General features: G+C 40.1%; 1 protein-coding gene across 1 annotated transcript; it reads right to left on the bottom strand.

Moving 5' to 3' along the window:
- Window positions 1-10,442: 10,442 nt before the first annotated feature.
- Window positions 10,443-15,857, bottom strand: HYAL4 (hyaluronidase 4). Its single transcript, XM_068669811.1, is given in 7 exon segments — window positions 10,443-10,549; window positions 12,037-12,039; window positions 13,072-13,368; window positions 13,371-13,458; window positions 13,461-13,845; window positions 13,847-13,898; window positions 15,779-15,857. Coding segments are annotated over 7 exon segments (1,011 nt in total).
- Window positions 15,858-17,299: the final 1,442 nt, after the last annotated feature.

Raw genomic sequence — 17,299 nt, 5'->3', positions numbered from 1 at the left:
CCAAGAAAGCTAGCACCAAGCAAATGCTCACCTTCATAAATGCTATCACTTCTTCTATACTCTTTATTTTGCCAGCCAGTACTATAGGAAATGTTCCACATAGAGAAAAGCAATGGTAGATTTGCAGGAGTTAGCAAATACACCAGCCAAGGAATTTTCTGATGGCTACCACCAAGTAGCCCTGCAGCTCAACTGTCAGTGCTTCACTCCTCCAAAGAGTAGACAGGGCCCCAGAGTCCAGCAGTCACATCTCACCCTCACCCTCCCCTTTCCTCCATAGCTTTGCAATGCTCAGACAAACCACCTGGATGTAGCTTGGGTACATGTCGTAGTCATTCCTTTTTCTGCTTGGAACTCACCAGCACGTGAAGGGTGGCAGCGTGGTGAACCAGAGTGCAGGTAGACCGGGGTGCTGGCAGTCCTGAGGAGCACACTCTGTTTGCAGCACTACACCCAAAGCTTGCCTCATCAGTGCTGCCCACCACTGCCCTTGCTGCTCTGCCTTCAAATCCCACCACAGTACACAATGCCACCTCTACCAACTTGTGATGTTAATGGGTTCCTCCAAAGCTCTAGTATTTGCCAAGATTGCCCAGGAGTGGTCACGCTTATGGTTCATTATAAAGCTCTAATATGTAGTTAATGACAACAAATTTTCTGCAATGCCAGTTGGTATTTTAATAACCTTAATAATAGCACATATTAGTGGCATTATTATTTGCTTGTGTAACACCCATCTTCACTGCGCTATGCCAGCAGTAACTGATGAATGCACATCCTAGGAAAATCATCTGCCTGGAGCTGACTTCTCAGAGTAGGGCTTTAACCTCAGGGAAAATAACTGTGAGTTTGGGATGGGTAGGAGAGAGATTTGATGCTCTTTTGGAGTTAGATAACTGCTTCCAGATTCTGCTGATGCAGAAAGCAGCTTAAAAATAGATAATTCCACTTGGGCTATTGCTGTGCCGGCTGCTCCAGACTCAGCCAAGAACAGCAGACCTGCTGCACAAGCCAAGCTGCCAAGAGGTAGGAATCCAAGATGGGGAGATGCCAGTGTGCCATCTCCCAGATTGTGTTGTTTTATCCATTCTGCATATGACTGGAAAAGTTATTAGCAAGAACAGATGAAATGACCAGTATTACTGGGTCACTATATCAGTGCTGGAGTGTTTAATGAGCAGCTTGCTAGCAGTCTCATATATTCAAGTACAGGGAAAAAGTAAGAAACTAGGCCAAATATTGTTTTAGGTCTTCTATTTGGCCTTGAATCTTCTGTTTTACCCAAAATATCATGTAATCATAGGCCTTATCTATCAAGTTGGCAAGATAAAACTTTAGGACTGTCGACATCAGAATGAAGAGCAAAACCAAATTCTATAGCTTCCTGGTGAGGTCAGCTCCGGGCAAATGCTATAACTACAAGGCTGCTGCTCAAAAGAGGGTCTTCAGCACCTCTAACAGGAACCCATACTCCAGTGATGCTGTGGACTCCCATCTGCGGCAGGTGTTGGCCAGTTTTGTGCTGAGCACTTGGTTCAAGTTCAGCATTTGTCTTCCGTCTATTTGCTACGTGCTTGGTCCACACACTGAGCATCAATGTCCCTACGTCCTACACAGATCATCTTTCACTGGCACCATGCTTCTTTCTCTGTGTGTTTAGGAATTTGGTTAGGATTAGAGAGTTTGTGATAGTTTTAGACACTGTTTTGCTATGTAATACCTATCTCAACCCATAGTAGCTCCCAGGATAATGACCAGTTTGACTCTTTGGCTCTGTGTTGATAGTCAATCCTTTGTTTTTCTCTATCCATCTGCTGAGAGAAATGGTCCCAGCACACAAGTCTCACATGTCTGTATCCCCATTTCATGTTCTTCCTGGTTCCTTCTCCCCTGCCCTGAAATGCCTGTGAGGCCATGGCAGCTGCATCAAGCAGAACCTGCAACCTCTACCTGGGCACCACTAAAACCATTGAGACAATTTTCTTGGCAAAAATTCCACCGGAAAAGCCGAGGACTGAATTGGCAGCTGAATGCTATTTTTCACATACCAACTGAATTTTTTTCCTATTGATTGGCAATTAGCCTGTTCTAAAACACTCAGGGTCAAATTCCCAGCTGGCGTAAGTCAGAGAAGTCCCACTGACGTCTCTGATTTATTTTCCAAATGGTTTAAAAATTCAGCAGGAGCTTTAAAATGCCAATGTTATACATCAAACAGCTGGCTAAAACTCACAAATTTAGCATATTTTCTATAATGCTCTTTGACATTAAGTATTCCTTATGGACTAGATAGAATAAATACAGGTACTAGAGAGAGTATTGTGAAGTCTTTTCAAAAAAAAAAAAAAAAAAAAAAAAAAGTGAAAGATTTTATTAACATGTTTTAAGGATGAGTCAAATGTGGATACAAATTTTACATTTTGAGCCCTTTCTGTCTTTTATAGACATGTGTCAATTACCATATGGTAATTATGAATTACCATAAAATTTCAGTTTTAGGAGTCCTGCATATTTCTTGTGTGGAAGTTTGACACTGCTGTCATGGTGACTGGAAAGATTTTGCCAGCTTTCAGTGTTAGTGAACTTCATCCCTCATGAAGCCCAGTTCCCCAGCAGGTGTGAGTATCGTCTATGTGCAATTCTCATGACACAGTTCCTGCATTTCTCTTCCACTTCTCTTTTCAGTTTTGCTTCTCAAAATATGCAGCATGTTGCCATCCCAGACGAATGTTCTAATGAAACTAAAGTCCCAGGAGCTGAGTGCCCTTGGGGGAAATTGGGTTGTAAAGGAAGGCAATAGAAGCTCCATATTCTGTGTTGTCTCTTGTTTCAAAGGCATAGTCTGAGGAGATAAACAAACATTGCCAGCACTTATTTCATAAGTTCTGGGAAATCTAGTATCAGGCCTGCCTCTAAGATCTACATGTTTTAGGAAACTGTTGTAAGTCATCTAATTCCGACTGCAGTTTTTCCTGTGCTTCCTTCAGTTGCCACCTAAGCAGAACTGGTTTGGGGCTGCACTTCAGAGTCCATATCCTATTTCTGGACATCAGTACAGACATGCTAAGTTTCCTCCATCTGCTCCACCTTGTGGAAGTGAGTCACTGCTACTGAAGTCTATATTGTAACAAGAGAAGAACATGATATATGTGATGTAGAGAAGCGATATTTCATTCTACCAGCCAGAAACTCATGTAGATAAAGACAAGACCAGGCTGGAAATTGCATGTTTTCTTTTATTTTACATGGATTTAAAATATAACAAAAGATTTTTTTGATTTTAATAGACTCAGATTCTTTTTTTATATATTTAGAATACAAGAGATCATGACGCAGAATATAAAAAAAAATATTAAAAGTGTGTTATTTTTATAAAAGCAATATACTCAGGAAACTCTAGAAAAGCATTTTACTACCTACAGAGACACCACTTTCTTCTTAGACCCAGGAGTTACAATTAAATCTTCTGTATTCATGTTGCCTTAACTGAATGCTAGTTAAGTCTAGGTTGTTTTCTAATAAAGAGTGATTTCCTTGGTAGCAGAGACATGTAGTAGTCTTTACTTCAGAAATCCAGTCTTTTAAACTAAGGACATTTCCCTCAATGCTGAGCAGCCATTTCTGCTCCCACTCTCTGGGAGAAACATGCATATGTCCCATTTGCTTAACACAGATCACTCTGATAGATGCAGAGATGATCACAAAGATGGGATAATTTTAACAACCTGTGTCCGAAGGTCTGGGAATAGGTTAGGCATTTCTTTGCTGAAGAGCTCCATGAGACTTATTCCATGTTCCCCATGCGGCAGGAAAATGCAGAACTGCTCCAGCTCTAAACACATCTAAAGAGAACCAGTGCTCAAGCCTTCATCAGCCACATCCAGTGAGGGTTAAAGAAAGAACTACATTTTCTACAGTCACACCTAAGGTGCAACTGCAGCCAGTCCTGTCAGATTGCAAGATAATCTCACTTATCTGCTGAGAGAAAATCCTTACAAAAACACGTATCTCAGGAAGAACTAATAAGCTCCTGTTTTCTAGAACTGATATTTACCCCAAATCCTAGCAGAAACTAGATTTGATGTCATTATTAGCACATACAGTTATAATATCCTTGGAATAGCAGAACCTTGACTTTCTTTCCAGGAGGCTCGCCTTTACGGAATGTCAGAACTTGTCTGAATAAGGATCTCAAGCATGGTGTTTTGATAAGATGGTGCTGCGACACTTCTGTCCAACATTACTTTAGGAAAGAACTTGAATCTTAACCTCCTGCAATGCGTGTTACTAAGTGATAATTAGATGTTCCAGTTCATGCCACATTTCACCTTTTCCACCCTCTCAAAACAGCTACAAAAAATCCTGAAGAATCAGAAGAACAAAAGTCTATAACAACAGTCAACATCTCACTTCAAAACACTGAGGAAGTCACATGTACATGTAGTTGAGACTTTGTTTCCCATAGAAAGTCCATCAGTGAAAACTCATCTGAGTACTGAGTAATCATCCCCATTGATTAATTTCACCAGTTCACATAGCAGAGACAAGCCACAATATATCTGAATTTGCTACAGGTTTGAATCCTTTTATTTTTTTCTTTTTCTTTTTTTTTAATTTTTTTAATTTTAACTGGGCCTGTTTTCAGAAAATCCGGCATCCTCCCCAAGCGGGAGTCCTGTAGAAAAAGATAAAAGATAAATTAAGATTTAAATGTAATTCTGTAATTTTCTTAAAATGATACTCCTCAAACTTCCAGCAGTGAAGAACAAGGTGGAAGTATACACAAAAATATACAAGTCTGTAGTTTGCCGTGTTATTGTCAAGACAGTAACTATGGTGATTAAATTATTCAAGGTCAGCATAAAATAATCTGTCATAACAGAGTACTAAGGCTCAGATAGGTACTTTAGCGTTAATCCCCTCTACATGAAAATAAGAATAACAGAAACAAACTGATTAGATGTCCTATTCCCTTCGATTTCAAAACAATATACAATTACAATGAATGTGTCATGCATCTGTTCAGAGTTTATATGCTGTATCTAATAGGTTTTTTGCTGTAAATTTAACCATCATTTCAGCAAGTTAGGCACCTGAATTATGCTAAGGCAAACCTATTTTGCACTTGACTGTCAATCTGATACACAGCAAGGCCCCAGCCTGGGATTAAGATCAACATCCAGACATCTGGAACTGGCTGAGTGATAAAGAAAAATCCTTGTCTGCAAGATCAAGCAGCAGAAATGGGCAAGAAGGTACAGCATTACCCTTCAGCTGCCTCCAGGCTAATGTGAGGAAAATGGTTTAGTTCTGAATAAATTAGGATGGTTGAGACAATGGCTGCCTACATGAGATCAGAATTTCTGATTTAATTTGAAACAGTAACTTAACCTTGCTGTTGTTTGGATCTGTTCGTTCAGATCAGAATTTCTGATTTAATTTGAAATGCCTACTTAACCTTGCTGTTACTTGGATCTGTTCCTCGTAACTGGCTACACATGCAGATGGGGTTTGCCTGATTGGATCTAGATGAAGGAACGAGACCATGAATTTTACAGCCTCTTCACCGTATGACTGTAATCAGGTGCCAGCTTCAAACATCTGTCCTTTTCCAAGATGACAGTAAATGGGAGCAAAAAGAGAAGATATCTTTATCGACATAAAGCCAGTGAGAAATATGGTACAGGGTTTTAATACTAGACATTACCACAAATGGAGCTTCTGAATTACCTGAAATTCAGAATCAGTATCAGATTTCCCATTTCAGAGTGATTCATGGAACAACCTAGGAGGGTCATCAGCTGCCAGTAATGTCAAAGCAGTTTTTCTGTATGTCCTGTTCTCTTTCTCAGCTTTTCAATAAGGTTGCCTCTGCTAAAAGACTAGATGTACTGAAAACTGTACCCTGTTTCCAGTATTAGTGAGACACATGCAGATATTTAGCTGATGGTTAAATGGTTGTTAATCTTTTGTTTATGTGAAGGAACACAATGTTATCCTCATATCTTATACCAACAAATATTGTTAAATACCAAATCACAGAGAGTATTATTATTATTATTATTATTATTATTATTATTATTATTATTATTATTATTATTATTATTATTATTATTATCTAAATGCTTAGTAACCTATCAAAACCTTTAACAACTTAGATAATTAAGATTTTGTTTTAGATGCTTTTTAGATATTTAGATATTTTTAGGTACTTTTTGTATATAGATACCCATACGGGTATTTTCGAAACTTTTTTTCCTTGCAATGTATGCCTTCATCCATCTGATTTATTGTAGGAATGTTCTAGCACAGAAGAGGCACCCATCAAAGTCTCAAGACCCTTGCAGGGTCTTGTAATTCCCTAGGAGACACCCAGCTCAATGCAAGGTCTATGGAAACCAAGGGAAGCTTAATATTGACTCCATATGGCTTTGGCTTAGACCATCAAAAGACCATTGACTAAAATATTTCCATGATTATCAGCTATCCTCTGATGTTTAATTCCATATATTATTATTTTCATGTGCAATTACTAAGAAATGTTTAAGCTCAAAAGACATGAAATAATCATGAACTGTACTATAATAAAAGAAAGTATTAGTTATACTTAAAAACATTCATTCTTATCTATATATAGAGATTAGTAAACTTTGTCACTATCATTTAGTGAGTAAAATAACATAAACTGGTCTCTAATCCTCTGCAGGGAAAAAGCCTACAGCTAGAACAATTTGTTTCACTCTGAGTTTCACTCTATTCACTTATTATGAGATGCTGCATTATGTTCTACATGCCATGTGTGATGGTTTTAACCAGGCAGCTGCTGAGAGCAAAGGCACAGGTTTTCAGGCCTATTTAGGTGCCTAACTCCTACTGCAATCCATAAAATAATTTGGCCATCATAACAGTTCTGACATGCCTAAATCTTAAGGGTATTGACACCAAAAAAGATTCCACAGTCTGAAGTTTAAGCATTTTCTTTTTTTTTTTTTTGGTTGTTCTATGACAGTTAAATCCCAATATGTTTTCAAATACCAGCACATTACCTGATAATTGTGAAATACAGCCAATAGGAAACATAGGCAATAGGAAACACAAAGAGACAAAAACAGAAATCCAAAAAGTTATAAAACTGAAACCAGAAACACTCCTTACAGGAGTGTAGAAGAGAGGGTGGTCTGATCACAGTGGTGCAGCTGATAGGAGTTGATACCAGCTCTCACACAGCCTGAATCTCTGGCCTCAAAAGGAGAGGGACACTAGCAGAAGAGCCATAGGCTGGTTCAGCTTTTCCATTGAGAACAGTTAGCATGTACATGGGGTAACCTGCTGTGGTTTGGGAAGTACCTCATCACTGTACCACTCAGCAGTTGGTCACTAGCACACCACAATGTGTGCTAATTTGTCCTCACAAAATCATCTGGGCTGCCCATACGATTTAAAAAGAGAAATTGAAACTTGGTAGATACTTCTGAAATAGCTGAAAATCAGGTTTTGTTCCATTGGTCTGTGCTTTGCTGGTTACCTTCCTGGGCTGTAATAATTAAGAATTATAATTCCCAATCAAACTTGGATTTTGAGGTCTTCCTCTGAATATATAATAACAGGAGAGCACTTGAAAAATTATTTATGTTGTTGGGGGGAAAAACAGACAAACAAGTAAAGATAACTTGTATCTCTCAATGGAAGGAAGCAGTACAGCAGAGCTGTTTTGTACTTCCTCAGAAAGGCATCGTACCTCTGACTAAAGAGGAAACATGGCCCACATCCAAACCAGGACTCACATGCCTGGCTTAAAACTGAGGTGGGATATAGGCACCTCTGACCAAACTGCCATCTCTAACAGCTACTGCTCAAGTGTGACTTCAAAAACAGCTAAACCCTACTGATAAACCCTAAAGTCATCCTCAGGAAGTGCCCCTATCCCCACCAAATATGTTTGCTTCTAATTTAGTTGTCCCAGTTCAATTGATATATTGGGTGAGAGAAACCTGGGCCTGGAGAGCTGGATCCATGCCAGAATACTACAGAATATAATAACATTTACATAAGCTGCATTAATGTAGTGTAGGCAGGTACAACTTTATCATATAGAATAATAGAACCATAGAATATCCTGAGTTGGAAGGGACTGATAGGGATCATCAAGTCCAACTCCTGGCTCCACACAGGACCACCCAAAAATCATACCCTGTGTCTGAGAGCACTGTCCAAACACTTCTTGAGTTCTGGCAGGCTTGGTGCTGTGACCACTGCCCTGAGGAGCCTGTCCCAGTGCCCAACCACCCTCTGGGTGCAGAACCTTTCCCTAACACCCAGCCTGAACTTCCCCTGTCCCAGCTCCATGCAATTTTTTATCCTGTTAGCATGTCTCTCAGTCCTACATCACAAGCAGAATGCTAAAAAAAAAAAAAATCAATCAGAAGATTTCTACTTTTCCTATCAAGAGTGTGCTTAAAAAAAAAAAAAAAATTTTTTTTTTGAAAGATACAGTCTGAATTTCATTTATGTATTTTCTTCTTTTAAAGAAGGATCATTCAAAACTCAATTTATTTCTTATTCATTGGCTGAGGTCTAGTCCCTGTCTCCCTTAATTTAAAAGGAATTTAAAATATTTCTGCAAAGGAGTTCAAGGAGTTCTGTCAAAAAAAAAAAAAAAAAAAAAAAAAGTTTTTCTTACATGCCTTCAAGAGCTCTTTTAAGATAGTGTTTGTTTTACAATAATTTGTTTAACACAGCTATTATGACAATAACTCACCAAGGTTAGATATGAGGATAATAGTGTATGTTTGAAGAATTAAAAGCTGCTAAGAGGTGCAAAACCACAAAGCTCTGAGCCTGACGATCCTTAAAGTTCTGGAACAAAATGGATAATGAAAGCCAGTGGGAATTACTGCTTCTTTGCCTGGGTCAAAAAGAAAAAGAAAAAAAAAGAAAAGGAAAAAGAAAAGAAAAAGAAAAAAAGAAAAAAAAAAAGAGAGAGAAAAAAAGAAAAAGAAAAAGAAAAAGAAAAAGAAAAAGAAAAAGAAAAAGAAAAAGAAAAAGAAAAAGAAAAAGAAAAAGAAAAAGAAAAAGAAAAAGAAAAAGAAAAAGAAAAAGAAAAAGAAAAAGAAAAAGAAAAAGAAAAAGAAGGGAACTAATCTTAGGTCTCATAGGTCCCTTATTGGTTTTGCAGCTATTTGTCTGTTATTTTTTCAGCTATAGAGATTCTAATATAAAGACATTTATCTCACATATACTTTATGTGTGCATATGAATATTTATATATTCATATACCAGTAACCAAACAGTTTGTAATTGCTTCACACAAGTAAATTCTCTTTCGGAAATACTTAACCCCTTGAAACTAACCACTCTATTTTTTTCTTTTTTCTTTTTTTTTCAGTCTGAAAAATATGCAATATGTAAGCAGCCCACATTAATGAATGAATCTGGGATGAGTTATGTGTAACTAATGTAAAGGATTATTAGGAGATTTTATACAGAAAATACAAACCTTGTGGAAGTGCAGAATTTTGGAAATGGCCTTATCAATCTGCACTCCCCAGAAAACATTGCAGCCTGTAGATGTAGAAAGGATCTACGATGTATGCTAGAAATGCAGGTGCTGACAGCATGGCTGTGTGGCAAGAGCATGGGGGTCTGGAGCTGATGGAGATGCTCCAGGGGCTTGCTTGTGTCACTTGACCCAGCTGGGAGGAAGTTCAGTCCTCCTATTCACATGGACTCTGACAGAAGTCATGGCTGAATATTCACAAAAATTGGCTGAAGTAATTGAATTTGCTGAGGAACACTGAACACTTACCTTCAGCCATTTATTCTCAAAATGGCTGGGTTTTCTTTACTATCTGCCAGGAGAAAAGTGGCCCAGAACACCCACTTCACACAGCTCTGAGGACAAAGTCTTTTCTCCTGACAAAAAATGTGGCTGTCTGAAGGCTTCAGGACACGTTGGGGCTTCAGACATAAATCTTTGAGTTTAATGTGGTTAAGTCTGATATCACATGATACAAAGCCTCTCCACTTGATCTAAACAGCCTGCTTCACTTTACTTGCCCATGCACAGACACAGATAGAGGTCTTGTAACCAGACAAATTGCTGGGCAGCACTGCTATACCTAGTCTGGGCTGACTGATGTGCAGGTCAGGCCCTAGTAGATTTCCTGGTGTTTTATCCAAACAAGGAATCTGATGAGGGTGACAAATACTGAGGAACTGTCTCCCAGAATGCCTGGTATTAGCCATGGACTTCCTTCCCTACCGCGGGGTGGCCCGTAAGCCTCACAAGGCCTGGTTGAACCAGGAAGAATGGCGTGTTGTGTGGTCATCCTGGCTGGGGGACAGCAGAGTGATTAAGCAGTCAGCTCTGCTCTGCTGACTCCTCAGAACTGGTGCAGTTAAGGTCTATTAATAGGGTAAAATGAAGATCTCGCACACTGCATTTAAATCAGGCGCAGGCTTACTTCTGGTGAAGTTAAACTCATCTCTTTCCAAATAACAATGCCTGCAGCTCCCAAAGCAGCACTCTCTTCAATAGTGTTAATAAGATCTCACTACAGAGAAAAGAGTAAAGACATCACTGTCAGGGTAATTCAGCATTTCACAGCCTTTCTAAAGCAATCCAATGGTTATTTATGTGGCACTCCTTTGGAGTGCATTTTCTTTTCATACTGGTTCCTATAAACCAGTTTTTATTGTGTTTCAAGGCTTGTTGTCTAGAGTACAAAGATTATTAAACATAAGCCAATCTTTGCAGACTTAGCTATTATCTGAGATACCCGAGAATAAACAAGTGAGCAAACACTGGGAAAAGAGTGCATTTTAATTCACTTTGATGAAAAAAGCAATTGCAATTATTTGATATCTCATTATTACTAAAAACAACTAAAATCTTTTAATTAAAGTGGAATTTTTAACATGAGAATTCCCAAAAGCATTTCATTGGTTCTGGTTTTGCTGATAAGAGAAGAAGAGAGACATTCTGCCATGTCAATCAGCTATTTTCCAATCCCACTCCAATTTGAAAGCTGTGATTCCAAAGGCATACATTGTTCATGCTGCTTTCCCTAGGAACTCACAGTTTCTTATAAAAACCTAGAAAAGGTTACCATAAATAGACACACACTATAGGAGGGTGAATGCTGGCATTGTGCAACATTAAATGAAAGAGAAAATGTGGCTCTTGACAACTCTTAAGAATTTCAGTTTGTTTTCATGCTCTATGTTTGTTTCAGAAAGATGTCTTTCACTATGCTTTTCCCTCAAATTGCAGGCTCTAAGAGAAGGGTATTAGCTGCATGGATGTTTATCCCTAATTTAACCAGTGATTAAGAATCAGCAACAAGTAAATTACGATGCCACAAGCACTGAAGATGAAAGACCATTGATATGCAAGTGACTCCCTAGATACCATGATAGATTTAAGGGAGATTGAGGGCCACATCACATGAAGAATCAAAGTAGAAAATCTTCACTGGAATTGGCTGCCTAAGGGGGAAAAGAGGTGGAAACTGGGCATAAAATGGTAAGGGGGTTACACAGCAGTCTGCAGCAGTTCTTGATGCCCATCTATCTTCTTGCAAAGCTAAGGAAGGGCAAGCTGGATAAAACCAGCAAAGCAGATGCCTATGCCTCCTTCAAGTCTGTCTAGGAATGAGATGAGCAAATAACTCTTCTGCTTTGCAGCAGGCTCCCTGCTGAAAGATTCAGTTATCCTCACCGTCATCGATCCACATCCTTCAGAGTTAGGTCAAAAAAGTGGTCAGGTATAGGAAAGGAAGCTCCCTAGCTCAAAAGCAAAACCCAAAGAAAACACAGCATGGACAGCCAGAGGTACAAAATAGCATTTTCTGTCATCACTGTATTTTGTCCATATGTGAACTGCATTGTTTCCAGTCTGCCACTTGATTAAGCTGTCACACGTGGTAAATCAATAATACAGACTGCGCTTGACCACAGAATTTATATAAATAGCATGTTTTACTCCTCTTCCCCAAGCCCACTCAGATATGCAATGGCCTGCCCATGTTGTGGGACCCTCTCCCACTTCCCCCATCCCCAGCATATGATATGGACTTTGTCCCACAAGACACAAAGAGGCCCAAAGCCAGGTCTTCAGACAAGAACAGGCATATGCTTTCCACCTGGAGTAAGTGGGTGATGGCAATGCTAGGGGAGTAGTGGGACCTACTAGGAGGGTGAGCTAATTCTCCTTCCCAGACAAGCTACCAGCTTCAGATTCTGTACCTGGGCTGAAAGAACGAAGTCAGCCTTTAAGAAGTGAATACAGCTCACTTGCTAAACTCTGAAATACAGAATTTGAGACCTGCTGGTAGAGCAGCCGGTGTCTAACAAGAAGAGAGAGATTATGCTGCTTTATCACAGGAAACCTGCTGTCTTCATCCAATTTCTAGGAGGATGTCCAGAACCAAGTAAAGAAGGGCTAGGTTAAGACATTTGTTTTAAAAACAGTTGTGTGCTTGTGTGTTTGCAGCTGCTGTGATAAGTACTCCTTGCTTCTGGTGCACTGTTTGTCTATTCTGAGGTAGGCATGGAAATAAATTACATGTTTTTGAGATGGAGCCATGTGTCCATGACTCCTGGTTTCAATACCTAAACTGAGTAAATTGCTTAGTTGTAACAATGAGCAAGTTGCTAACATCTCCGCCTCAGTTTCCTTTCTATAAAAGGGGCAACTATCTGGGGATTAGTTAGTGATTGCATACCTGAGAAGAAGAAAGTACATCGGAGGGATTAATGTATTAACTGCATCCTACATACTACATCAGATTGCTGAAATCCTTTTAATACATTCAAATGCATGTTTGAGTATAGCACAGTGCTGAAATAAAGCTTTTTTTGTTTGTGTGTGTTTGTTTGTTTGTTTGTTTTTTAAAAAAAAGGTATTTGAGACTGCATTTTTTTCTTCAGAACATTGAGCTCTTCAAGCATGTGGACAATTAACATGAACCAGCAGAGCTGGAGCTGGTTGGAGGTTTTCCATCCCAATGTACCATCTGCAAGAACGGTTAAAGCATAAACGCAACCCACATTGTTCCAGCAAGAGCTTACGACAGAGAAAAAAAAATAAAGGTTCATCTCCATAACCTAGTCAACTATACACAAATACAGGCAAAACACAACCTTTGGATGTCATGGAGAAAATCCTTATGGATTTATTCACCATAAATTCAGAAAAGTGCAAAATGTTTTCACTGCTTCCAAGCAATTTCTTAGTGCTGATGGAAGGATACAGGGCTGCAGCACCATCCCAGAGCCAGGGAAGTTCATTGTTCCCCAAAACTTCACTCTTTAGGCAGGAACCAGAGCACTTCTGAACACAGAAATTGCAATTGTGGCAGTCAGGGTTAAACAGCATCCCTGCAGGCCCCTTGTTCTGCTTTTCATTCCTAATGCAACTGTTTCCTTCATAAAAGCTTTTGCACTTTTTTTTAAAGGAAAATCTGACTTAATGTTCAACAGCAGCTGCTGAAAAAAATCCCTTCCATTTGAGAAATGAGTTTCCTGGCCTTTCTCCTGTAAACATCTTTTGCATCTCAGTCGCAGTCCCACTGAGGGCTCCAGTACTCCCAGTTTATGGCTGCTAATCCACGGAAGTCCTTAGCTGGGGTGGAATAGTTAATGTCACAGCTGCCTTTCTCCAGATGAGTTTGCAAACTGAAGTTCTGTGATCAGCCGCCACTAACAGGGATTTCCTGTGATGTGTACTGAGGATAATAGCCAAGCTTACTAAAATAAAATATGGTCACGTTCTGCCCTCTTGCTTTAGTTAATGGGCTCCCAGTTACACAGAACATTTTCAGGTTCAGCACTACCCTGAAGGGAGCACAGGTCTCTCGGTGCGTTCCAGGCAGCTATAAAACATTTCCTTTCCAAAACTGGTGGTCAGACTGGTTTCACGGCAGGAGAAGCCTGGAGGAGTGAGATGCACAGTCGGGCCAGGGGCTGAAATGTGAATGACGAATAGTAGTACTCCATTTCCAGGGACTGTTTTCAAGACTTAAAGGACATGACATGGATCTTCCAGTTTGTCTGTAAAACATAACAGAAGAGGCATTAATACTTATTCCATATACATCTATATGAACTGTCATCAGCCATATCTAAGAAACAAAGTGGGCATGATCTATACCAAACAAAGTGGTAGATTTTCAGAGTAAGATCTGTGTATCAGCCCACAGTAGCTTGTCTCATCAGTCCAGGTCTTACTGAAATCATGGAGGATGCTGCCATCACTGCAGTGGGCCCCAGGGTGCCTTAATGGCTGTGGCTGCTGTAGATGAAAAGGTTGATAAAGAAGCAGTTTCCTTATTCTTCAAGCTCTCTTAGTAATAATAAAAGCAACTATAAAATCAAACCTTAGCTTTTATCACTGTCTTCATACTTTGTGAACATCCCTGACCTGCCTAGTACAGTGTCAGCCAGAGATAGTCCAAATAGCTCTAAACAAGCACACATTTTACTCCAATAGTACAGTAACATAAAGGGATACAAGTTCAGACCCCTGACAACAATAAAGCAGATCCATGAAAGCCTGCTCTGAGCTATTTATTAGCCCGGCTGCACTCTCACATTGAGCTAGCGCCTTCCAGACCAGCTCTGGTAGCTCTGCACAGCAACTCATTGTGCAATGTGGACTTTGATGCCAAAGCCTGTGACCACTGCTATGAGCAGAATCATTAGTCACAAGGTCCCTGCTGATTATGTGTGTGTTAAGCAGAAAAAGAAACCAGAAAAAGATCAAATATATATATATTTATATGTAAGAAGGAAGAAGGGAAAGAGTGAGAAAGAGAGAGAGAGAGAGATGACCATGAAGATGGTCATCAACCTGCCCACCACAAAAAAAATCAGCTTCTGACCAGTGGCGTGCCTGAACTTGGTTGAATCAGTGAGCCTGAGTTTTATACACAAGGGCATAGAAACCACTAAGAGCTTAAAGCATTTGTTATATCTGTACAATACCAGATTGGTAAACAGTAATAGAGTCTTCAGCTGTGTTCTCCTTTGCTCACGTAGCAAGTGACCTCTTATAAAGACGTTCCCGTGTACAACAAGGGTGTGTGTCTCTCTGTGAGGATAGCACTGCCACAGCTTCCTCTGCTTTGCTCTCTCACCAGTACAGAAATCACCCACTTGGTCTTATGAACCTTCCAACCCCAGGCTTCCCTTGCCTTCAAAACCCTGCAGAAATCCCATGTAGCCATATAACCAACTCTGGGGGATGATCATGGATTTGTATTTGAGTCCTACTTGTTGTTCTTCTTCCTCAGTCCTTGCCTACCTGTTCATTTCTCCTGGGACAGTGACTCACTGGAGGTTAGAACCACAGGTTTTATGTGGGCAGCCAGACTGCTACATATACTAAGGGGAATTACAAGTGTATTCCTACCAGTCATCTGTATTATCCTTCCCTTATCTCAAACAACAGAAGCAACCAGATATATCTATGCACCTGGGATAGCTTTATGGGCCTCCCCACGCTCCTATTTATTTGCTATTTGCTAGGACTAGAAAGACCTTATCTCAGGTACCTGCAAATAAATAAATAAATAAAGTAAATAAAGCACATTAACATCCAAACAGCCAACCTAGATATTTTAATAGATACTTTTAGGAGATAGACACTGTGACGTCAGAGAGATCAGAAATGTCCTAGGTGCTCCTTCTCCTTCTGCTGACCATGCAGGCAGTTCCCAGGACACAGCAGTGCAGTGTAGGCATTGCAGAACTCAACATTTCATCAGAGAAATCTCACCTCTGGAGGCTTGCAGTTCATTTAGTGCAGAGGAAGCCCAGGTTTTCAAAACCACTATTCGTATATCCACAAGTAGCATGGTGACATTAATGGGCCTTTTTGAATACAGCTTTAATGAAAAATAGCCTTATTTGCTGAGTATCTTCTCTGAAAGCCTACACCATACCAAGAACTCAAAGTGTGCCCTGCGTGCTCCCCTCTGTCAGCAGAGACCTCCCTGTGCCAGAGCATCGTTGCTGAGCAGCGTTCCTGCAGCTCTCAGAGAATCAGAGCTGTAAAAAATCCTGCCAGAGGGCAGCACATCCCTACAATTATTTTTTTCTTGAATTGCAGCACTCACTTTTAAATTGCAGCGTGTTAAGTTGCCCCTTTGAGATCTGTGCCACTGTCCTGCCCCCCTGCTCCCGCATCTGTCACAGGCTGGATCAGGGAGGTGCCAACAGCAGGATTGTTCCTGGAGTGATTTGCCCCAGGATTCAGGGAGGGCTTCCCACACAGGGCCTGTCTGCCTTGATTTTTACATGCAAAGGCACAGCAAGCAGTAGAAAAAAAACGCCATGGGGGACTCTCACGGAAAGATATTTCTAGCTGCTCTATTGTTAAAGAGGAAACATTTACCACTTTATATTCCTGTGCAAGGGCAAATTGCTGAGTTCTGACTTCATTCCACTCGATGCGTTGAGCCATCACACAAGCACACACATGCTCCAGCTGGGAGCACTCTGAAGTCACTTGTTTGCAGCTTGCCGAAAGGAATTCCTGTGCCCAGGCTCTGCTCTGCTCAGGATTTTTCCCTTTAGCCAGGTTTTTCAAATCTGCTTTTAGTACCCCAGGATGGCAGCACACGCTAAAATGTTCTGCTCCTGTTTTTGCTAAGTATGTCTTTCAAATGTATCTGTCAGAAGTGACCAAAAAAAAAAAAAAAAAAAAAACCAACAGGATGAGCATATCCTGTTCTACCCCTTCTGCTAATTATATTTTCTGTAAACCAAGTCAATGCAGAGGCAGTCCATGCTGGTGTCCAGCTGACCCTGAGAATGCACAGTGGGCAGCAATTCCCAGCAAAGAGAAGAAAGTGGAAACCATATGTCTTTATTAGACAGCATGCAGCTCTAGCTGGGACCAAGCAAAACCAGCTCAAAACAGATGGTTCAGATCTGAGCGGATATACAGGGTATTACTTAAACCAGATATTTAAACCACAGAATACTTCTGAAAAAAAAAATAATAATAATAAAATACTGACTAAATGGTAAAGAAACAACTAGGCATTCATCAGATTATGCAAAGCCCGTATCCTTCTCCCCCAGTCCAGTTAGAGCTGAGGAATGTACTTTCAAGCTTTGGTATTTATCTTGTAACAAAAATCCTACTTCAGAGATGTTACACTATTCTTATTGAGGGATTAGAAAAATCACAGATGATAAATAAAGACAATGATCTTTTCTCCTTTCTGGCTAACATTGTTACACAAGATGACATTGACTCAGCACAACCCTGATGGTCTTAAAACAGGCTGTC

This window comes from Anas acuta, chromosome 1 (assembly GCF_963932015.1).
Source record: "Anas acuta chromosome 1, bAnaAcu1.1, whole genome shotgun sequence".
In the NCBI taxonomy this organism is placed as follows: Eukaryota; Metazoa; Chordata; class Aves; order Anseriformes; family Anatidae; genus Anas; species Anas acuta.
The sequence above is the reverse complement of the archived record's forward strand: the minus strand, read 5'-3'. Positions and strand labels throughout refer to the sequence as shown.